The following is a 23,711-nucleotide window of genomic DNA, read 5'->3' as shown; positions in this document are numbered from 1 at the left end:
GGCGGTTCCGTGAGCCTCATTCCTTCGCCCGACCGCCGCCTCTGGGGGCTCCTTTTCTCAGATCTCCCCACTCTTCTGTCCTGCCCCCTCCCTTTCTCCTGGGGAGCAGAAGGGGTTGACCTGCGGGAGTCCTCCCGCTCCCCGCGGCCTCTTCAGCGGGCCGAGAGCGGCCGCCTTGTGTTCGCCCGCACACTGGGGGCGGCCGGACCACCGCGGAGCGGGAGCCGGAGCCCGAGCGCGAGGCTACAGCTTAACGGTCCCGCGGCCGCGCCCCGCCTGGCGGCGCCGCAACTGCTACCCGCCCGCCCCCTGCGTCATGACGCCGGCGCCCAACGCGGAAGCCGCTCGCGGCGCGCCTGGTCCAGCCGCGGGCTGAGCGCGGAGCCGCGGCGGGCGCGGGATCCGGGCCGGGGCGCGAGCCGAGCGCAGCCTCCCTCCTCTGCGGGGCCGAGCGGGCAAAGCGGGCGGAGCGGGCACGGCGCGCCGGGGCCGCCGCCGGGGGGATGCGGCTGCCTCCCCCGGCCGGCGTGTAGAGAGGGCGGGTCCCCGGCCTCGGGAGCGCGGCGGTGGAGGGGACAGAGGCGGCGGCCATGGCGACCCCCGGCAACCTGGGGTCCTCCGTCTTGGCGAGCAAGACCAAGACCAAGAAGAAGCATTTCGTAGCGCAGAAAGTGAAGCTCTTTCGGGCCAGCGATCCGCTGCTCAGCGTCCTGATGTGGGGGGTAAACCACTCGGTAAGGGCTCGGGCTGCGGCGCACAGTCCCTTTCCTCCTCCTCCTCCTCCTCTTCCTCCTCGCTCCCCTCCTCCTTCTGCTGCAGCTGCTGCGGGGCGGGGAGCCCGAGCGGGGACCCGGCCCTCCGGCTGCTCGCTCTCCGGGGTTGTCCGCCCGCGGCGGCGCCTCGGTGCCCCCATGCCCGCGGCGCGCGCCCGCCTCTCCGGGTCCCCCGGGCGCCACTTGGACCCCCTTTGGACGTAGGGCCGGATGCAGGACGAGGGGTCCCATCTGCAGTTGAGCCCTGCGGCAGGGACCAGTGTCGTCCCCCGTCCCCCAATTCGTCCGTCGGCCGGCCGGTCCTCGCAGCCGGGCAACTGGGAAGTTTGTGCGGGGCACGGCTCCGCCTGGGCTGTCATCCCAGGCGGGGGGCTGCTGGGGTCTGAGTCTTGGAGATCGCTCCCTTATGGCAGGGGGTGGCGGGGGCGGTCGGGTCCTCCGCTGGCTGGCAGGTGTACCTGTGCGAGGCTAGGAGCGTCTGGAGCCTCCCCTCGGGGGAAGAGGGGTGAGAATACTGGAGATCCGGAGATGTGGTCAGCGGCTTTAGTGCTTCGGTCCATTTTTTTCCTTTAAAGGCGATATTATTGGACACAGGGAATCTTTTTGGCAAAGAAAAAGCTCGTGTAAATATGGCACTGGTGTTTAGCATCTTCCTCTGCTCCTCTCCCGCATCGCCCTGCCGCTGTGCGGGCTGAAGAGCTGCTTGGCGGGGAGTCTTCCTCCCCACACCTCCTCCCCCACCTTGGGGAGCCAGGCCGAAGTCGCCGACTGCGGAAAGGCGGCCTGGGGATGACAGCAGGAGGGGGTCTCGGCGCCGCGGACAGAAAGCCGTCTCGAGTTGGCCGCACCCGTTTTGGGGGTTTGTTTAAAAGGCTGGAGGAGAACGCTCCGAAAGGTTAGCTTAACACACAGCCAGAGGTGGTGGAAGATGCGCCGCTGCGGGCTATGCGGACTGCGGTTTGAGGGTCTGAAATAGCCTCCTGCTGATCTTCCTGCGAGAAACTCCTGCAGTTTTAATCTCCTTAGGATCAGGAAACATGATAGGAGCTGTTGGCTGAGCCATGAAAGTTTAAATGAGCCTGTGAATTTTGACCATGATCTTACCTACTGCAGTCAGTTAGCATGTGAGGGAAAGTGTAAGCTTGCTTTCCGTACTTTTGATTTCTGTGGATGTCGGTGTGCCCTTTTCAGCATAAGAGAAATGACAGAAAACCATTCTCAATTTAAGGAAGTTGTTTAAAATTGGCTCAAAAGCATCGTATTTGTATTTTCCTTTCCCAGGCTGAGCTGGGGAAAAAGTGAAGCAGCATATCAGGATTGATTGTGTTTGCATGAAGTTTAAGAGAGTTAAGAAAATGAGTTGTGTTTAAGAAAATGAATGCCTAATCCATTGAAGTTCATTTTAACTTCCTGATAACTTCTTTAGCAATTGTGAGTGTGAGCTTTTACAACCGCATATGTTAATGCACCAAAAGTCTCCAAAGTTTCATTGTAGTAAGTAAAATGGAATTTTTCCGGTATTATAAATCTACAATTTAGAGTTACGTCTAATCCTATTAAGCTTTTTAAATTATTTGTTAGTTGCTTTTTAAAAAATATTAATATTGTTCTGTATTTATTGGTGCTTTTATCTTCTTTGGAGCTCTGGTGTTTTGGTCAGGTGAGTTTGTGTATGAGGGTTTAATGTAGTAAAGTATTAGTGCCAACAATATGCTGCTGAAAAAGAATGTGCTTTCTGGGAATTAGTCTGAATTCCAGTTTACTTTACAAAATCTTGTAATTATGCATATTTTATTGTAACCACTTATGTTGTTACCTTATATTTAGGAATTGCTACATTTGTTTTAGCATTTCTTGCTAATTGGAACTTTCAAAACTACTTAAGGCTTATAAAAATGATGTATGATTTGTAGATGGTACATTTTATGTTATTTTCTTTTGCTTTCAAGAAAAGTTAGCAATTCTAAGTATAGTCATCCGGAGGAGTCAAGTTATCATAGTATGTCATGTAACCATGTTATTCTTTCAACCAGTATGTAGTAGGCACATAGACAGTACCAGTCACTGTGCAAAAGATGACTAAAAATGCCCATATTTTCATCCAAATATCTTTATTTTGAGGGCTTAATTGACATAAGAATGGTCTATTTCACAGTGTTCTTTCTCAAAATGTCTGTTTTCTTTATTTCTGGGAAAAAAGTATATATAACTATGAAATCTAAGCACCAAGATGCTATGTGTTTCTGGTTGATTTCATTTAAGTTAACAAAGTCTAATACTAGATAAACATTTTTATATGAACTTGACTAAATATGACCAAAGTCTACAGTATAATATGAGAATAAACTACGTCAGCATTATTAAGAAAGAGCAAGCTTACTGTTGTATATGATAGGGACATTTGAGAAAGCATAGCAGAAAAGGAGCAGATCATTTAAATCAGTCTTTCTCCTATGTTTTTAATGTCAGCAGGATTAATGGGAAAAGAGTTATGATGAATATAGCAATTTCATGCTTTTGTAATTCATTTGAATTTGTCTTATGGATATTTAGCAATAACTATACATTTGTAGTACTAAAGGGAAACTTCTATTTATTTTATCATGGAGGCATCTTATATGGGGATTGGGAACCTACATACTCTGGTAAAATGCTCATTGTACACGTGTTCTAATTTTTTCTCTAATTCTGCTGACCTTGGGCATGATAACTAATGAGTTTTTGCATCGATGTTTGCATCTGTGAAAGTAAGGTGACTGGACTGGATGATTTCCAAGTATTTTTCTAACTTCAAGACTCAACTATTTTTACAGTCTCCTGGGTTCATAGCATTATGTTAGGATCTGTAGACTAGCAGTAGTTAATAGTATAGAACAAAAGTGGCATTACTGTTGTAACTTTGAAAATGCAGCAACAGGGAATTTTCAAGGCTGTGACTAGAGGGAAGAAATCTGTGGTGATTGTTAAGAGAGGTGTGAACTGAGAGTTTGTTGGATTGATTGGAGTTGGACTGCATTGCGGTCTATGAAGTCAAAGTCTATTTGATTGAAATGTAAAAACTTGCAATTAAGGTGGAAATTTCCAAGTCCATTGTGGTGGTAATTCTCAATGACAAGAATAAGCCTGACTTTGTGTGGTGAATTTGATATGTTACTGCTTTCTAACTTAAAATACCCATCAGTGAATGGATCCCTGCCAATTTTTATTTTAAGTATTTTAAGCAGGGAATATAATTGAATACATAAAGGAAAAAAGACTTAAGGAGGTAATTTTGTCTTGTTGCATTTGGAATTAAACTAAAAATGATCAGGCAGTTAGCTCCCTAAAATTATATTTTAATAGTGTGTGGAACATGTAGAGAAGCCAAGACTTGTTTTAAAGAGATATCCTAAAAGATTTTTATGGAGAGTGAAATGTGAGCCTTTTGAAAATTAGTATTTAAAGACCTAATTAAATATCTAAAGGAATTCCTCTGTATAGAAAAAATTTAAAGGACATAAAACTTGTTGAAAACAAATACAGTATTTAGAAGGAGTCAGTATTAATGTTAAAGTCCTTTTGTGGCAAGCTATAGAAATGTGAATGAGCTTAGCCAAAAACTTTACATGTTAGAGGGTTTTGGAGGTCTGTCCCAGTGCAAGGACCGATTAGTAACCAAACCAAGAGAACAGAATAGGGTTGGGTTCAGCAATAATTGGAACCAGGTGCTTGGGTGCTGTTGGGACTTTTCTGTCCATTTTGGCTTTATTCGTGCTCATAGCTGACTGGTTTCCTCCACAGGGCAGGGAACTAATGGTTCCTGTGTTTCACATTTTGTAACTTCTGCCCCCCGCCCCCCCAAAGGGACTTTCTGTTTCCGGTTCAGTTATAAAAATCCCATGGAGGGATTCTGACTGGCCTGGCATCCCCCTGGGCTAAGCAGTTAGGAAAAGGTGGAAGCTGCTCTTGTCTTTTGGAACAGTTCCCCTAAAAATGGAGAGGGTCTGAACAGGCCGTATCAGGCAGGTATCTGTCCTCGTGGTAGAGCTGGGGTGTTTATCTTGGTGTCTGGGTGCCATGTTTGTGTGTTTGGGCAAATATGCAGTTTTCTGGGGAGAGCATCTGTAGCTTTTGTTATATTCTCCACAAGGCCTGACACTTGAAGTAGGTAAATACTATATCGGAGAAATAGTGACGTCTTTTAGGTTTGTGGGTTTATATTTATTTGGGCATTGAAAAAAATGAAAGAAGGAAAAAATGAAATGAGTGACTATGAAATATTGACTGAATAGGATATAATGAGGCAATTAAATTAAAATAGTAATTAGCTAGATATTAGATGAAACTTATGGAATGGAGCCCAAATAACCATTCATTCAAGAACCAGTCTCGCACTGTTTTTGTTTTTGTTTTTAAGTAGGCTCCAACGCGGGGCTTGAACTAATGACCCTGAGATCAAGACCTGAGCCGAAATCAAGAATTGGATGTTTAACTGACTCTTAGACACCCAGGCTCCTCAGTCTCACACTATTTTTATTTCTTCCCTTTAGAGCAAAGAAGAATGCCAGGCAGACACACAACGTCTATTATTGAGGAAACAGTTTTATGCCCCTTCAAACTTGGGATTAGATCCTGAGAAAAGAATACATTTTCTTCTCCATTTCGCAAATACCTTAGAGTGAACTTGAGTGTTGAGAATGATGCCCGTGGCAAGGCACTGATTTCTCTTTCTAAACCAGCATCGTCTGCTCTGCCTTTAGAAAGATTTTCAGCAGGAATTGTAATAAACAAAATCTACCTTAAGTTGAGTAGAAAATGCACTCAAGCAGAGTAATTAATTCGGCCAACATACCCTTTGAAATACAAATTTTGGAATTTAAGGGAATTAGTGCAATTTGGCAAAAAGGTTTGTGGTCAGACAGATTAGGTTCAAATCCTGCCTCCATCAATTATGGACTCATTGAACAGATGATTTATCCACTTGAGCCTCAATTTACTCATTCTTAAAATAGAGACGATGATGATTCTGTCACAGGATTATTCTGAGGGTTAAGTAAGATAATGTATTTAAAGTCTAGAACTGTAATTAGCACATAATAGGGAGTTAGTAATTGATACCAAAAAATGTTCAAATTCAGATGCAGTTAGGCTGTTAGCATATTCATAAGCACCAGAGAAGTGCTTCTCAAAATTTGATGTGTGTATGAATCACTTGGGAACACTTCAAAAAATGCAGATTCTGACTTAGCAGGTCTGGGGGGGGGGGGTGGTGCCCAAGACTGCAGTTATTGTGCTCGTAGGTGATGACACGGCTGGTCCTTGGGATACATGTTGAGTAGCAAGGCTATAGTGCTAAAAATAAAGAGAAATATTTAGGATTTGTCCCCTGACTGCATGTGATGAATCTCCTTGGGAGAATGGTGACTCCATGGTAGAGTTAGGAGAAAGAATTGTGTATTGAAAAAGGTTAAAAAAATTTTTCTGGCTGGCTCAGTCGGTAGAGCATGTGACTCTTAATCTCAGGGTCGTGAGTTCAAGCCCCACATTGGGCGTGGAGCTTACTTAAATACATTAAGTGTTGAACTGCAGGTGATGGTGAATGGATATTCTAGGGACAGTGCCTGGGGGCAGGGGGGTGTTGGAAGGTGGAATTACAGCTCAGGAGCAAGGTTAGGACTGAGATGGAGAATGGGTTGGCAGTGGAAGCCAAGGGGGTAAGTAAAGTAGGTCTCTGAGGGGAACAATTGGCTTTGAGGGAAGGATGGAAGAAGAAGAAACAGGAAGCAAGACAGAACTCTGCAAGAAGGCCAGCAGATTAATGCTTCAGAGATCATGACGTTCAGGGATGTACTGTTGGAGACAGTGTGATTAGTATGTGTGCACGCACACGTGTGTGTGCAAGCTTAAAGATTTAATGGACAAATGAATGGAGGTAGAGGCAGTATCTCTTTCGAGAAGGTTAGAAGAAGAAGGAAGGTGGAACATGCCATTTTATTTACGGATACCAAGGTGTTTTCCTCACCGCCATCACGTTCCATTCTAACCTCTACCCACCTAGCCAGATTTGTTACCTTTCTTGAAATGTTAAAAATACCTCCTAGCTTATTTCCCTGTATCTACTTTTATCCACATTTCCTTTTTGTGCCATGTACCCCAATGGCAGTCCAGTGAAGGCTGTGGTCCCCTTCTTAGAATAATGCTTTTGAATGAATAAATGAAAATACATAAAGCTGCATCCTACCAAGTTCATGGATCCCCTGAATTCTGTCCATGGACCACTTGGGAGGTGTGGAACCTAACTGAGAACTCTTGAAAGAATAAGGTGGGAGTGGTGTGGGGTGAGAAATGGGGGAGAGCATGCAATAGCCAGGAAGAATAATACATAGTAGGAATGTGCATAGATGAATGTAATACTGTTGAGCACACAGTGTTAGTAGGTGGTGGGATTCAGACCTGTACCCTCAACCATTGAACTCGGCTGCCTGGGCCAGCCTCGGAGTTATTCATTTCTGTTCTTTCCTTAGTCTGTTCTTCCCTTTCCTTTCCTTAGTCTTAAAAGCTATACTTTGACATAGTATAAGCTATTAGTATGGAGTATTAGCTATTTATATGTGTTTAAAGCAGTTTTTCCTTTATAGAAAGAAAATCATTGCATATATTCAGAGCATGTAGGAAGAGAGCACATATATATAATTTATTAATGAAAAATGTTGTAGGGAGTTTGAAGACAGTAACCTACCTAAAGATAAGCCTTTACATTCAAAGTAAGTCTTCATAGTTTTTCACCTCTCGGCCATGGTTAAGAGCTTGGACTCTGGTGCCACACTGTTTGGTTGGCTGTGTGACTTTGACAGTCATTTGAGCACTCTCTCAGTTCCTTCTTTATAAAAAGAAATAATAATAGTACCTAGTACAGAGGTTTGCTATGTGGATTAAATGAGTTGGTACTTGTAAGATACCTAAAGAGTTGATGGCACATGATAAGTTCTTAGTAAATGTTAGCAGTCATTAGTACGTTTTAAAAAAATGTTTTAAATGAGAAAACATGAACAATTATTAGAGTGCATGTTAAATTAATTGTTACATTAACATTGTTCATAGATACAAAGTCACCGCTGCAGTTGCATCCTTGTGCATCTTGGAGTTGTGAATTAATCATTTTAGAATTATCTTTGTGCCCTTGCTTTAATTTCTATATCTATTTCGTTATAATGTCCTTTCTTGTATCTTTAGTGCTTCCACTACAGATCGGGTTGTTTGAGGTGTCAAAAATTTGATTCAGATTCATTTGTTGTACATTATGTTAGCTATTGATTATTGATTGCTTATTTTACTCCTTCCTTTCTTTCTTTCTTTCTTTCTTTCTTTCTTTCTTTCTTTCTTTCTTTCTTTCTTTCTTTCTGTAAGAGGCACTGTACAAGACTCTTGGGATGCAAAATGAATATATTGTGGACCCTGCCCTCAAATTGCTCATAACTGCAAGGCAGACAGACATAGACGCAGACATTATGTATAAATAATGGTGTCAGGAATGCTGGGGTGGAGGGTATTACACAGGGTGGTCAGTGTATAAACCTGAAGGATGAAGGAGATGAAGGGTTGGAATATCTGGGAGAAGGATGAAAGAGATGAAGGGCATGAGGATATCTGGGGGGAGGGCATTTTAGGTAGAAGGAATAGCTAGTGCAAAGGCCCTGAGCTGGTGGTGGCTTGGCATGTTTAGGAAACTGCGGGGAAGACTGTGTGGCTGGAGCAGTGTGGGAAAGGGGAAAGTGATAGGAGATGGGGGCAGGGACTGTATCATGATTACTTGTGCTCAGAACTCTTGGAGAAGAGTTCAAGAGGAGCTGACATTGAGAGGGCTTTGAAGATGGGGTAGAATCTCCCTTCTGGAGAAGGCAGGGAAAAGTATATGTGGCCAAGGGAACAAACTGATAAAAGAAAGCAGATGGAGTGGAGCCATGGTGAGTGGTCTGGTATTATGACTGTGGCCTAGGGCCTTGCCACTCATCGAGAGTGTAGTCTACAGAATAGTGGTCTTAGCCATCAGCCAGGCGCCTGTGAGAAATGCAGAATCGTGGGCCTCTCTCTGCAGACCCTCCGGGACAGAATGTGCACTGTAGTAAGACAGGTGGTTTGTGAGCTCATGCCAGTTTGAGAAGCACTGGCTAGGGTAAATCCTTGGTTTCAAACCCTGGGGTTCCTTGGAGGTGCCTCAGGCTGGTAAAGGGGGGCTGAGCTGGTGGGAGGGGGCTGAGCTGGTGGGGGGAATTGAGCCCCGACCTCAGCTTCATCCAGAACAGCTTGTTTTTGTCCTCCTTGTCATCTTTTTAAAATTTTTTGATTGAGGGCACTGAATACATACTGTGTAAATACAAGGGCAAATATGTACAGGGGGCAAAGTTTCTGCTACCAAAAAGATTGCAAACCACAGAGGTAGATGATGGGAAATGTTTAGGAGATGGTAGAAGAGGTGGTTGGAGGTCAGATTTTAAAAGGCCCAGTAGCTGATGTTTGCCAGTGAAAAACTTAACAACAGTTCCGGTGAGGGCCGCTTTAAAATTTACCATAAATCATATTATATGCTCTTTGAAACCATTTCTTACCTTTTCTTTCTCCTTAAACCTCCCTCTAGTGTTTTGTCCCTTTGCCCTCTTCCAGCTGGTAACCTTTAATGCTTTAGAAAACAGAAGCCACTAACTTCCATTCTTCCCACCACGCAGGCTGCTAAATTTTGGACAGCTGAATCCATGAGCCCACAGACGTGCTGGAGGGCCACACTGTCCAGTTTGGAAGCCACCAGTCACATGTGGCTATTGACACTTCCTTGAATTAAAACTAAATCGTAAGGTTCTGTTTCTCATATCGAGTGCCCAAAAGCCACCCGTGGGTAGTAGCTCCTGAGCTGGACAGCGCGGGTGTAGACGTTGCCATCCCTGCAGCACTGTCTACTGGACAGCGCTCCCTGCGCCGGGACCTCCCACCTTAAAAACAAAATAAACAGCCGCAATAACCAAAGTCTCCTTTGACGTTACATCCTCACTTTAGTGTCCACTCTGCTTCTCCGTTCCTTTTTATAGCAGAAGCTGAAAAGCCTTGTCTCCTGCACCCGCCTCCTGCTGTCCGTCTGCAGCTGCTGGCTCCCTCCCCTGCCACTCTCCCCAAACCAGCGGCAGCCTAGCTTTCATCCTGCCTGCTCCGGGCACACAGCACGAGCGACGCTCATGTTTTTGAATCCAGGGGTCCCCTTTTTCATGTCTTCTCTTGTTTTCCTTCTGCCTCACCTGCTACTCCTTCATAGGGACCTTACGAGGTTCCTCCTCCTTTACCCAGTCTCTAAAAGTTAGAATGCCCCAGGACTCTTTCCAGGGTCTTCTTCCATAACTAGGCATATTTTATCTACACGATCTTTCATTTCATGCTGATGACTGAGAAATTTTTATCTTCAGCTCTGAGTTCCCTGCTGGGCTCCGTATTCAGTTTCCTATCAGATCTCTTCCCTCGCAAACCGAATAGGCATCTCAGACGTGACCCAAACAGGGCTCTCCATCTCCTCCTGCCCCGCTACCCCACCTGCTGCAGGCCCTAGGCCAGTTTCTTCCCCGTCCGTAAATGGACTACCATCTTCCCGACTGCTCAAGCCAAAAACCTTGGCGCCAGCCTTGCTTCCTCTCTCATTATCACTACTACCTTTTCTGAGTCCTGCATATTTCTGCATATTTCTCTCTTTCCAATATAAATTCCCTTTCTCCAGAACACTATCGTAGTCTGCAGGTCTGCCTGTATTCACCCTTGCCCTGGTTCCATCCAAATTCTCTACAGTGGTACCAGAATGATCTTCCTGTCACATCACGTCTTCGGTGAAAACCTTCCAGAGGCTTCCTGTTGCATTGTGAACAAACCCCAGGCTCTTCTCTGTGGCTTGCAAGGTCTTCCTGGCCTGGCCCCTGCTTCCTTCATTGCCTTCATCCTTTCCCACTGTTTTCATGACTTCTTTGTTCCAGCCACACTGGGCTTTCTCTGTTCCTTAAACAAGCCAAGCTCGGGACCGCTACAGAGCTGCTCCATTTACTTTCCTCTTTGGAATGTTCTTCCTTCAGGTCTTTGGATGGCTGTCATTTTAGTCTCTCAGCTAAAGGGTTGTCTTCTCGGATGGTCTCTCTGACTGCCTCTTAAGTCACCCTCCACTCATGTTACTCTTGTTTCCTCTGTGACACTTCACACCATCGGAAACTGAGTTGTCTACATGTTTATTATTTATTTCCCCTGACTAGGATGTTAAATTCAACAGCAGCTGAGACTGTCTTCTTTATAGCTGTGTCCCCGCACCTAGAGCAGTGCTGGTATGTAGTAGGCGCCCAATAAATATTATCGAAGGACTGGCTGAAGCTGGAGTCTGTAAACTGTAGGCCTTTAGTGCTCAGCTGGTGTACTGTGAGTCTTTCCACATTAAATTTTCATCCACATACGTGTAAAATTCATTTTTGTTATGATTGAGCACGGAATTTAGAGCATTTTGCTGAGCGGGTTGGGCAGTGCGTTAGAGAGTGGGGGAACTTGCTGCATGTCGGTGATAAGAGGTGTGGGGTAACCGCAAGCTGATGCCAGAGGAAGGGCTTTGTTTACAGCAACATGCAAGAACTTTGCCTTGGGCACAGCGCAGAGGAGGTTCAGCAAGTAAACCCCTTCTTAGGTAGACTGTCACAGTGTTGAAGGGCCACCGAGTGAATTGTGTGAAGACTATGAATGCATTTCTAAACCGTCTGAGACGTTAATGAAGAAGAGTGCACTGCAGTGTTATTTCTGGTTTATTCCCTGTACTTTGGTCTTTTAATGACTTCGGGTATGCCTCGAAGAATTCTAGTGGTCAGAAGTTTGCCATAAATTAAATTGAAGAATCTGTAACTGACGTAAAAATGATGCTAATGCCAACATCCTGAATCTCTGTGCGTATTGTTCCACTGTGTTATATTTCTGCTGGTTGGTAGTCATGGTGCCTCCTTCCCATATTTGCTTGGTTATTGTTGACTATGAGCTGCTTCTTTCCCTTGGACAACTACTTGGGGGAGGATTCTCTGAGTCTTAGGGCGAAAGTGTGTCCCTCTAGAGAGGATTGTTTGTCTTTGCCGTCTGGCAAAGGGGTGGCTAGGGGTGCTACAGACCAAGGCCATTTTGAACTAAACTCATAGCCTGGCATTTTTTGAATCTCTTAGTGATATAAATTTGGACTGCAGTCCCCTGGTGGGGGGATGGAATGGGTTTATTTTTGGCTTGTACTTACTCTGAGGGTGTGACCCTTTTGGATTCTAGGCTCACGAGAAAGCGTTTCCTATTAGACCCCCCACCTTGGGTCAGCTCTAGCCTCTGACTTCTGTTGGTCTCAACCCTTGAGATCGTCAGAGCCCTGAGGGCCAAAGTGGCTTCTCGGACTAAGCTAACTACTCCTGCATCCAGCTCTCACTTCGCCTTTGGCACTCTAACTGTTGCCTCCTCGGTGCTTTGATGCCTTTAAGAAGATGTTTACAAAATATTTTATTCAGGATGTTTAGTTGTTTCCAGCGGCAGAGTTGGTCTACGTAACCTAGTTATACTCAGTGTAAATGGAGATCAGCACCAGAGTTTCCCAAGAGATGGGATGGCAGGCTGTAAGCGAGGGAGCGACAGGGTGGAGCCTGTGGTGGTCCTGGAGCTGGATCACTCAGTCAGGGACTTGGTGCCATCGGAGGAAAGACTGTCCCGGAGACATGGCCGTCCTCGGGGAGTGGCAGTAAAGACAAAGGGTGTGCCCAAGGGATATTCTGGAAGTAAAATCAGCTGGATTTTGTGGCCACTCAAGGGATTGGGTAGTGGAGGACAGCTCCGGGTGTTCTGGCTTGGTTGCCTACATAGTTCTTAACCATTCCTGCTCCGTTATGTTATTATCTTTTGGGCCGTTAGCCAAAAAGAGTCTGTATTAGCTGCACTTGTGTAACTAATAAATGGAAATGATATTTCCAGTTTTGAAGTTTTCTTTTTTTTTTTTTTAAAGATTTTATTTATTTATTTGACAGAGAGAGACACAGTGAGAGAGGGAACACAAGCAGGGGGAGTGGGAGAGGGAGAAGCAGGTCCCCTGCGGAGCAGGGAGCCCGATGTGGGGCTCTATCCCAGGACCCTGGGATCATGACCTGAGCCGAAGGCAGATGCTTAACGACTGAGCCACCCAGGCGCCCCCCAATTTTGAAGTTTTCACAAATGTTTCAATTTATAGGCCAATCCAGCATTTGCTCGATAACTCAGCATTCGATGTCCCGAATGTGACTAGAATCTTGAGATGTGGCTTTTGGTTCAGCTTTAACTAGTACTTTATTTTGTAAAAAAATGTCATTTTCATATCTAATAAAGTTCTACTACCAAGCCTGTCATTGGTGTGCATATTTTGGTATTTTCTCTAATAAGGCCTTAGAGAAAGATGTATGAGAAAGACAGTTTTTGCTTATAGGGAGTTCATAGTCTTACAGGGAAGATAGGCATGTAATTATGTAAACAAGGTGGTAAATTGGTGAATGAACAGAAGTGCCTCATTCAAGGTTTATTTGGTGGTAAATGACAGTCATGGAAGTCTGATCAGCTGAAGGAAAAACAGGGAGGGTTATTGGGTCACCCTTGGAGCAGAAAGGCAGGACCCTCACCTGAGCCTCACATAGCCTAGGACCCAGAGTGGCTCTTTCCTCACTGTCTTTCTGATCTTTGCATCACTTTTCACGAATCTTTTCTCTGGGCATGTTGGCTTTTCTTGGCTGCTTTGTGCAAGTAGACCCCACACAGCTTCTAAGCTTACTTGCCCCCAGATCCAGGACCATGATGGTGGCAATTAGCCACTCTGCATCCTCATTTCAGATTTCTTAAGAGTGATAGAAAGGAGGAGAGACAAAAAGAGAGTTGGTGGCCATCAGATCCAGCCAGCTGTGGCCACAAGAGCAGGGCCTCCTGCCGTGTGGGCTTGGTTGCCCGTGGCACTTGAGCGGAGGGTCAGTGACAGGTGTCAACCCTTGGAATCCTCTTGAGTAGCACCCCTCCTCCCAACTTTTATAAGCACAGACATCACACACAATAAAGGAGTGATAAACTGCCCCAGGGGGAGTTCATGTTATTTGGATTGGATCTTGAAGAATGAATTGTAATTAATCTGGTGAAGAGACTGGAGGAAACAGGTTCTAGGCAGGGTTGAGTAGCATATGCAAAAGCAGAAAGGGCCTGTGTCAGTTTTAGGGAACTGCTGAACCTTTTTTTTTCAGGTGCTATTATACTTCCCATCTTCTGTTTTTGTGGTTTTATTCGTTTCCCATTCTTTTGCACATAATTCTATTGACATTATTTCTGTTCGGATTAATTTCTTTAGGCTTGGTTATTGAGGATTAGAATCGTATTTGCAAGTAGCTTGGCACCCTGAAGTCTAGAGCTTAGTGTTATTTGTAGTTGTAATAAACATGCTTTGTTTATGTTTCCTCAGCCTGCACTTTGAGGAAGGTAATCTGTGTTACAACCCGCCAATGACCCCTGGGGCGTGGCGTACCACACAGCCTGCCCCGAAGCGCCTGGATGCCTGGGGCACGTGTGGGCTGAAATCACATCGTGGCCTGCACATCGTGGCCTGCACAGCGTGGCGGGGGGGGGGGGGGGGCCGCACTAGCCAGAGACATGCACCCTTTCTGTGATTTGCCTGCACGGAGGAAGCTCATTTTGTGATGGGCACAGAGGGGCCCCGGGTGCTAGCAACTGCCCTGTTTTGCCCTGCTTTTCTCGGGTCATGCATCCAGAATTTCTCATGTCAAATTCCTACATGTTGGCATCCTTGAGGAAGCGTTCAGGTGGTGTTTAGGCTGGACAAAAGAGAAGAAAATGGGATTTATAAAGTTCCCTTACAGATTTGAATCTGCTTTGGAAGATGCATAATCACGCTGTCTTTTCTGCGACATGCGTGTTTCTATAATGTGAAGTAGTTGACACAAAATGAATAAATAGGGAATGATGGCATATGACGTGGACATTGGTACATACACAATTTTCCTTGAGCATCGCTGCAGTCTGGGAACAGCAGCTAGATTCAGAGTCCGCTAACAAACAGCCAGAGGTAGCTGTCCAGGTAGGACACAGCAGGACTGGGCACCTTGCTCATTTCATCCTTGTTCTTCCTCTGGACTCAGGGGGCCAGGTGCCTCAGTCTTAGAAGTCATGATTTTGTGGTTCTCTCCAATCTGTGTGCATTTTTTCCTGATCTTTATAACTTGGAAGCCCAGTCGTTCCTTATATTCTTTCCATCAGGTGAGCTTCACGATTGTATTTTTAAAGATAAAGTCCATTCTGTATTTAATTGGAATGAAACAATTTTGAAGACTCACGTCTATTTTTAGCATTTTATTTATTTATTTTTTTTAAAGATTTTATTTGAGAGAGAACAAGTGAGAGAGAGCACGAGTGGGGAAGGTCAGAAGGAGAGGGAGAAACAGACTCCTGGCTGAGCAGGGAGCCTGACATGGGGCTCAATCCCAGGACCCTGGGATCATGACCTGAGCCGAAGGCAGACGCTTAACCGACTGAGCCATGCAGGCGCCCCAGCATTTTATTTTTTAAGCGTTCTGGTGACAGAATTCTGTAGGTTTTGAGTGGTCTGCCTACAATGTGTTTTTGGTGTGTATACAGAACTTAGTTTTTCAGAAACACCTATCACATTATAATAGAAACATTTGTATTGACCATAGCTATGTGCCCAGGCTGGAATCCCCCTGTTCCCAAACACACACACTGTCATTGTCATTGTGTTGTTCTGCTTCCCGGAATAACCAGGCATAAATGTGATGGAAGCCTCGCTGACTGAGTCATCTATAGTCTTAAAAAGTTTGAAGACACATCTAAATCAGCAGAAACTTAATTTCTTTATGGTCCTCTTAGATTTCCTTAGTGATCCTCCTACCTGGCCATGTTGCTGTGTCCCAGTCTCTCCCACTCCCAGGCATCTCATGTGTTTGTATGTCTTTCATGAGTCTGCCCCGACTCCTTGAGCTTCCATGGTCCAAGATTGCCTGTCTCAGTGTGCTGCTGATCAACTTTACCTTTATGAAAATTTGCTCTAGCTCTCTTCTCTGCCCACAAACTTCAGAAGAAACTTTCTTTTCAATGGACCCCTCCCTTGTAGAACCAAGACCTCAGGCTTTTACTATAACATGAGGACTTGGAAAAGTTTCCTCATAGAAACAAACAGCCAACTTACAAATGAGTGTTTGGAACACAACCCATTCATAAATTAGATTTTGTCTGCACACAGATGAAAAGTTCAAATGCTTTGGCATAGAAAGAACTGTTCAGAAACAATTATGGTAAACCCATAAGGCACTTACTTTTTTTGGCACATGGAGCCAAAGTAGGAGGACAGGAACAAATTTAAGTTTAAGTGAAAAAAAAAAAATAGGTTAAGAGAAGCTAGTGTATCCTTTTGTCTCCCTCACTTTTCTCTTGCAGTTTTGCCATGAGATACTTATATATTTAAAACATGCCAATGAAGATTTGTCCAGTAACAGCCAATAGTGAACATTTTTATTTTGTGTTATATGAAACTTCTTTCTTATGTTTATTTAGGTGAACTAGAGACATTCATGATGTCAGTGGAATTTAAGTTCTAATAAGTACAGAGGGAGATCTATCTTTCTCCCCCTATACTTATTTTATATAATAATATATATATGGTATGTACTTTGTATGGAAAACTTGAAAAATAGAGATAAATATAGTAAAGAGTTACCCTAGTCATTCTATTCAGAGGCAATCAGTGTCAATATTTTGATGTGTATTTTTCAGTCTTTATTTATTTATTTATTTATTTATTTACTTTTTAATGATTTTATTTATTTATTTGACAGCGAGAGAGGGAACACAAGCAGGCAGAGTGGGAGAGGGAGGGGCAGGCTTCCCACTGAGCAGGGAGCCCGATGCGGGGCTTGATCCCAGGACCCTGAGATCATGACCTGAGCTGAAGGCAGACGTTTAACCGACTGAGCCACCCAGGCGCCCCTTCAATCTTTTTTTAAATCTCATTGAGATTATACTGTCTATATATTTCCTCATATCATTATGTATTCCTCACAATGATAATTTTTAATGACTGCCTAATAATCTAATAAAGTTTTAATAGTCTATACATTGGTTCCATTTTTTTTGCTACCATAAATAATACTGTAGTCAACATCTCCTCATATAAAACGTTTTCCTTTTTTGGTTGGTTTCCTTAGAACAGATTCACCTTTTGAGGAATTACTTGGTCAGAGGGTATGAATATGTTAAGGCTCTTGGTACATGTTGCCAAACTGCTTTCAAAAAGGGCCACACTAGTTTGTAATCCCAGCAATGTGGGTGAGAGCTTCTTTATCGCATCTCCTGTTTGAGTATTCCTAAATTGTACAGCAAAGATGGGAATAAAAAGATATGCTTTTTTAATATATTTTTTAAAGGATGCTTTTACCCCATTTAAAGCTCTGTTTATAGGCATTTTAGGCAGTTGAACATATGTGCAGTGTGGGGGCGTCCATATTGGGGGATGGAGGAGCGGCCGTCACGCGTGCTGTCTGTCCTCTATGGAGAGCTGTTTTCACTGAGTCATTCATCACAATCTTGTTCTTCATTCAGGTTTAGAATCCTCAGGTTCTCTGAAACAGAAGCCTTGGTAATTCCCTTTTTTAAAAACAAAAGTCGCAAGACCAACTATGTGCTTTCCTATAAGTCCAGGGTCTGGAAATTGGGGGTCGAGATAATAGTAGGACAGGAGGTGGTCAGTTGGAAGCTGGTGACTTTTCAGGCAGAGTACTTGGATCCCAGAAGCTGTTTGTGTTCGACTCAACTCAACTGGCCATACTCTACTTAGCTTTTATTATTCCCAACCCGATAGCATTTATGGGCAGGTAAAAGTCTTCAAATAGAATACTAGGAATCTGTAGTTGGTTACAACAGGAGACTTGACCAGTGGATGACTCAGATAACACTGTTCCGAAGATGTAATGCAACACACCCACTGGAGTCCATAATTAGCATGTATGTGTTTGTTTTATAAAGGCTGAGTGTTCTCACCCCTTGGTAGTCCTGTCCATGGCTTGGAGCTCCATTCTGCGTGCTGTCCCCTCTGCTCAGCATTATCTGATGTAAATATGTCAGTCACCTGTGCTGACTTTACAAACATCTTGCAGCCTGGCAAGGCCAGGTAGGGGAGGTTGAAGCTTCGCCAGGTAACTACGAGTGCCCAGCTCCTTAGATAACTCATATTCCAAAAGGAGAAAGCAATGTAATTTTTCCTTTGAACAGAAGTGACCAAGTATATTGTGTATTTTCATGAATAAAATTCGTGGGGCACCTGGCTGGCTCAGTTGGAAGAGCATGCCACTCTTGATTTCAGGGTCCTGAGTTTGAGCCCCACAATGGGGGTAGAGATAACTTAAAAAAGAAAAAAAGAAGAAGAAGAATAAAATTACCTCTTTTAACATTTAACTCTTTTCCATAATCTAAAAAGTAACATCTTTTTTGCTGAAGAGAAAGAATTCTTGAGAACATTGAAGAAAATTGAAGGGACAAATGCAGAGCTCTCTTAGAAAGAAAGGAAAGGTCATGCTTATAAACCATAGTCATCCAGATAAACTGTTATTTCCACTTTATGTGGATGTATTTTATTGTGACAGTGGTAACTACAGTTGCCAATTTTCAGGAGGCCTAAATTACTGACTATTTCAGATGGATGCAGGCTTTAAAATTAGCCCCTGGATAATACATTTCTTTTAAAATTGAACCTTAATTGATTTTTATTTTTTAAAGCTTGAATTAAGTAGAAAATTAAGGGCCTTTTATAAAAAAGATGGTAATATATATTTAACTTGGATGATTACTTAATAGAGAATTATTCCTATTCTATTATTATTTTAAAATATTAACTGACATGAAAAGCAGAAAATATTGCATCTTGTTAAAGTCTCCTTAATTCCTGTTTACAAGTCACAGACCATTCTGAATAGGCTTTGGGAAGGGTGTTGAGTCAGAACGTAGCCAGTATGACTTTTCAGTATTAATAAACTAAATGCACTTTTTCATTAATTTCAAAATAAGAACTTTTTAGAATTACGAATATAAATCTTTTATGCTTTCTTTCTTTAAGAAAGTACTTTGTTTCCTTATGTGAGAAATTTCTGCAAGAGTTCAAAAAAGCTTCAGTACAGAGTAATATTTGGAATGGAATTAGTTGTTTTCCACTTAACCAGAGTGGCCAAATACTATTTCACAACAAGCGTATTCCCATTTCTGAACCTCTAAAACAAGAAACCATTTAAGAATTCATTTCAATTTGGTTATTTTAAGAAGAGACTGTTCTGATGACATGTGGAATAGTCCTAGTTGAGCTAGAAACATTCACTTAGAACTATTGGGTACACCAACTGAGGAGAGACCCTTTTATTCTGTTTCCTTAAAAAGCAAAACCAAAACATGGATGTTTTCTTATAATAAATTGGAAATAATATAAGTATCTAGTAGTGTGATGTTTGGGTTAAATGAAATATGATGTATCTGTATATTGAAATACATTGTAGCTATTAAACAGGTTTATGGAGGTCAGTGTAACTGCTGTGGGCAACTGATAGGTTGAATGAGGACATAGCCAGTATTTTAAAATATTACATGTCTTAATGTAATAAAAGGGGAGGAGGAGGGGAGGGAATGATAGGTGATTTTTTACATTCTACTTACATCTTTTTATAGTTTGATTTTTAAAAAATATTGAGCATACAGTACTTTTACAATTAGGAGAACAAGACATGTTCTCAGGTGTGGTGGGTGGGAAAAAATCTCTTACATATTGAATTTGGATAGGCGGAAAAAACTTGTACATTCTTGTGAAGTAGATATATTTGCTTGATATAATGGATTTTTTTTCTTTGGGTAGATGTCCCAGGAAGTCCTTTGATTATAAAGCATTATCGATGGTATTGGGAGAAACTATTAAGTGTCAAATGATTCTGAAAGTTGTTACTTTTTGTGAGCTTGAGAAAAACAGAGATAAACTGGAGTGATTACCACTAATTTTCCGAAAGGTATCCAAGTTTTTATTGTGCATCCCATTAGTGAAAAAATTTGAGCATATTTCCTCAATATATAAATCCTTAACACATTTCATGTTGTACTACTACATTATTTTGTTTTAGAGTACAAAGACTTTTTTTTTTTTTTTTTTTTTAAGACAGAGAGTGCTATGGGAAGGGGCAGAAGGAGAGAGAGAGGGAGAGAGAGAGAGAATCTTAAGCAGGCCCCACTCCCAGCGCAGAGCCCCACGCAGGGCTCGATCCCATGACCCTGAGATCAGGACTTGAGCCGAAATCAAGAGTTGGACACTTAACCGACTGAACCACCCATGCGCCCCTAGAATACAAAGAAGTTTTAAAGCTGCATTAAAGATAAAGTAAATATTAACAGCTAAAATCTTGCTCTTGTTAAGAATGTTATTAATATATCGAATGTGTGTTTTTAAATGAAGGCTGTGTGGATGAATTTGTGTCATAGTTTTTAAAAATCTTTGTGAACACTTGGTGATTTGCAAGTCTGGTTCTACATTCAACTGATTTTGTTATTTGGTTTGAAAACTTATAATAGCTAAAAAAAAAAAAAAAAAGTTACCTCACAAAGATATATTGATCCAAATGGATGAAGTGCATTTTTCGCTAAGTTTATTGACTAGCAAATCTCGTTTTCAAACGAATACAGAACTTTTGGTTAAAATTTGTCTGGTAAATTTCCTTTTTTCCCTGATATCATTAAGTTCTCAAAAAACGTGTTTCAGTTTATATTAGTAGGGATGGTGGAGGGTTGAAGTAAACTTTTTACATTCATCGAGAATTTTAAAATAGATTATAAAACTATTTCTAAGTTCTCTGTAAATACAAAAGCACCCCTCTTCTTAAATTTCTGTCTCCATAGTATGAGTTTCTTTCCAAAAAGCAGTTATTTTTTGAACATTTTAGAACCTCATCTTTATCTTGAAGGAACTAAGTAAAGTTCATTTAAAAAAACCTGCAAGGTAGCGCATTACTGGCAGCTACTAGTGATCGTGGAATAGGTCAGTAAATTTAGAACAGATTATATTTACATAAAAGAAGAATATGTAATCATCCTTAAGACAATTCTTTTTATGTATTTTGCCATGAGATAACTAGAACACCTCTGAATCGGTGCAAAATATTTTTGTGGTCACTCCCTCCTCATTACTTACAGGTTTTGTTTTTTATACCACATAGATGACATCCTACCATAAATAAACGGAATGGATGACAGGGGACCATCTGACATGTGAATCCAGACGAGAATCCAGACGAGGGTGCTGGTGTTGATATAGCTGCATTCGTTTCCTTCAAAGATAAAAATAACTATAAATAGACATTCTGAGAGTTTCTTCCTAAACCCAGCAGATTGTCTTGCTCACTCTTCCTCTCTCCCTTTAGGAGATTCTACAAGCAGTATGCATGTGATGGAGTGACTCCAGATTTGCACCTTTTCATCAGGTTCTCTTCATTTCTTAGATTCCATCTCAAAAAATCATAAAATCTGGGTAGAACCAGATGCTACTTTTGATCCCCACCCTCCCACCCCCACTTCCTTCATGTTATTCATGAGAAAACAGACATAGAGAAAGAGATCATCTTCAGTTAGGACTAGAATCACATTTCCCTACCCAGCACCAGGCTCGTCTGTTCAATTCACTTTATCTCTGGATAGTGTGTGGATGACCCACAGCTGCCCAGACAGACTAGTGGAGATCTGTTGATAACTGACTTCCTAAAGACGTATTTCCTTCTCAAATCTCCCTGTTCTGTTCTTTTGCTTCCCAAGCATATGGCCTTGGAATCATCTTTCTTTTTCTTTTTTCTTCCTTTTTATCATAGACACATGCTTCATTTAGATATTACTGAAATGTGAAGAATACTCATAAGTAGAGCCTCATTTCCTGAGAAGTAGCCTTCTAAGTGAATCAAGATGCAATACAGAATCTCTCTTTTTAGTGATGAAGATGAAATCCTCATAACCCATCTACTCTCCAAAAGTCTTTGAGACTTAACCAGGAAAGCATACGTTAAATAAAACAACAAACAAGGTAAAAAATCAAATTGTAAAGAAGAAGTTGGAAATATATATTTACCATAACATTGTACACGGTCCTGGTTAAGGACGTTGACATTTGAACTTGAATTTTTTTAGTAGCCGTGACAAAGCTGTGACAGAACTATCTTTGTCTCGTGGGAGGACAAACACTGGTTTCATTTTCACTCCCTGGTTCTGAGGGAAATTTGCTGTAGAGGGCAATAAACAACAAAATGAATGGCCCCAACAGAGTAAGAGAGGATTAAAATGATTGGATATGCATAACTATTACTGAATTCCCTGAAAGCCACGGGCAAAAATGCGACCCAGGGTTGGGGACTCAGAATGATATAGCCCCGGTGTATGGCCTTCACCTAATCTGGCGTTTTCCGAGATAAACCTTGAATAAATGATTACTTCAAGAATCAATTTTTCCAGTCTGGCTTGGTGATGAATTGAGGTGATTATTGATTGCCTAAAGGATGTGTTTTTTGCATTGTTGACTGAACAAAGATTCACATGCTGTAGAATTAGTACCTTGGTATGTAGGTAGTGAACACCATGTTTTAGTAAGTAAAAGGAGAATCTGACTTTATAAAAAAGGGCCACCTATGTCAAGGGGAAGGTCATAGGCAGGACCCGGGTGTTTCTCAGAAGCATTCTACTGTAATATTCAGTCGAAGTCCCCAGATTCTGAGCTATAGAGCAGGGAAGATAATGTTTAGGGTAAGAGATAACAAGCAGCTACCCTCATGATAGGAGAATCTAAAAACAGCTTCCATAATATGTTTATTTAGAAGCATATTCTACCTACACTTTTCCTCAAAGAATCAGATATGGATTTTGGACTATTTTCTATTGTCCAAGACACTGACAGGGTTCTGATACGTGGTCCAGATTGGCAGTGACAAGGAATGTAGTCTTGACTCTAGTCCAAAGATGCTTTCTGCAACTCTTCCTGTTCGCTAATTATTAGAAATGTTGTTAAGAAAGCTCATATTTGAGAAGTTGCGCTGCCCTGAAGTGTGTTCTTGAGAGTCACTTACTGAAGCCCTGTCGGTCCAACATTTGCTGAGAGCAGGTTTCCCTTTCTATCAGGAGCTCCCAGCTGAAAACATTGGAGATGTAACGGATGAGCCACCTCAGCGTTTGTGGAATCAGGTAGGGCATCCATAAGTAATGACCGATTTTAAGTATTACAGTATTTCTCTTTTACACAAGTGATACTTAAAGACTTAGGTTTTATGAGAAAAAAAAAAAGGAGTAAAATTTTAAATCTTCAGTAACAAGAGGTTTTATAAAAACTGGGGGGAAAACCGCCCCCACTCTTCTTGTACAAGGATCCATATATAACGAAACACATGATGCCGGAACGGAAATCAGTCATCCTGAGAGGAGGAGAAGGAATGAGGGAATAAGAATAAATCTGGGGCTTTTTGTATGTAGAAGAGAAGAAAAAGCGGTGGTATCTGGAAAGGCACTCCAGGTTTATTACCTGTGAGGTCCTAGGAGACCGTTCTGGTATTCGGGAGGTAAGGCGACAAGGACAAAGGCAGACAGGAGTGTGATCCAGCCAGGCTGCGGGAAAGGCGGCTGGGGAAGAGCTCGGCACTCAGGTTAGCGTTGGACCCCGGCTGTTTCAAATTCTAACCCTTCCTTTGCCTTGGACAAGTTACTCCTCCTTCCAAGCTCAATTTTGTCATCTGTAACATGGGGTTGATGTTTCTTGCCATGTTGTGATGAGGACAGAATGAGGTAAGGTACATAAAAGCATCTGGCAATCATAGTATTTGTAGTGCCTTCAGCAAATGTTAGGTTTTC

The 23,711-nt window shown here is 42.6% G+C and overlaps 1 protein-coding gene across 2 annotated transcripts in view; it reads left to right on the top strand.

The window, feature by feature from the left end:
• Window positions 1-590: 590 nt before the first annotated feature.
• PIP4K2A (phosphatidylinositol-5-phosphate 4-kinase type 2 alpha) overlaps window positions 591-23,711 on the top strand; it is a 173,686-nt gene continuing 150,565 nt past the window's right edge. Inside the window, exon 1 of one of the 2 annotated variants that reach the window (XM_032425909.1) lies at window positions 591-734. In XM_032425909.1, the coding sequence (XP_032281800.1) occupies window positions 591-734 (144 nt within the window). Of the gene's footprint in view, window positions 735-21,451; window positions 23,507-23,711 lie in introns of those variants that run through there. The other variant, XM_032425910.1, reaches the window with a different exon arrangement.

The sequence above is a fragment of the Phoca vitulina genome, unplaced genomic scaffold (genome assembly GCF_004348235.1).
Source record: "Phoca vitulina isolate PV1807 unplaced genomic scaffold, GSC_HSeal_1.0 scaffold33, whole genome shotgun sequence".
NCBI lineage: Eukaryota > Metazoa > Chordata > Mammalia > Carnivora > Phocidae > Phoca > Phoca vitulina.
Note: the sequence above shows the minus strand (reverse complement) of the source record. Positions and strands in the feature narration are given on the sequence as shown.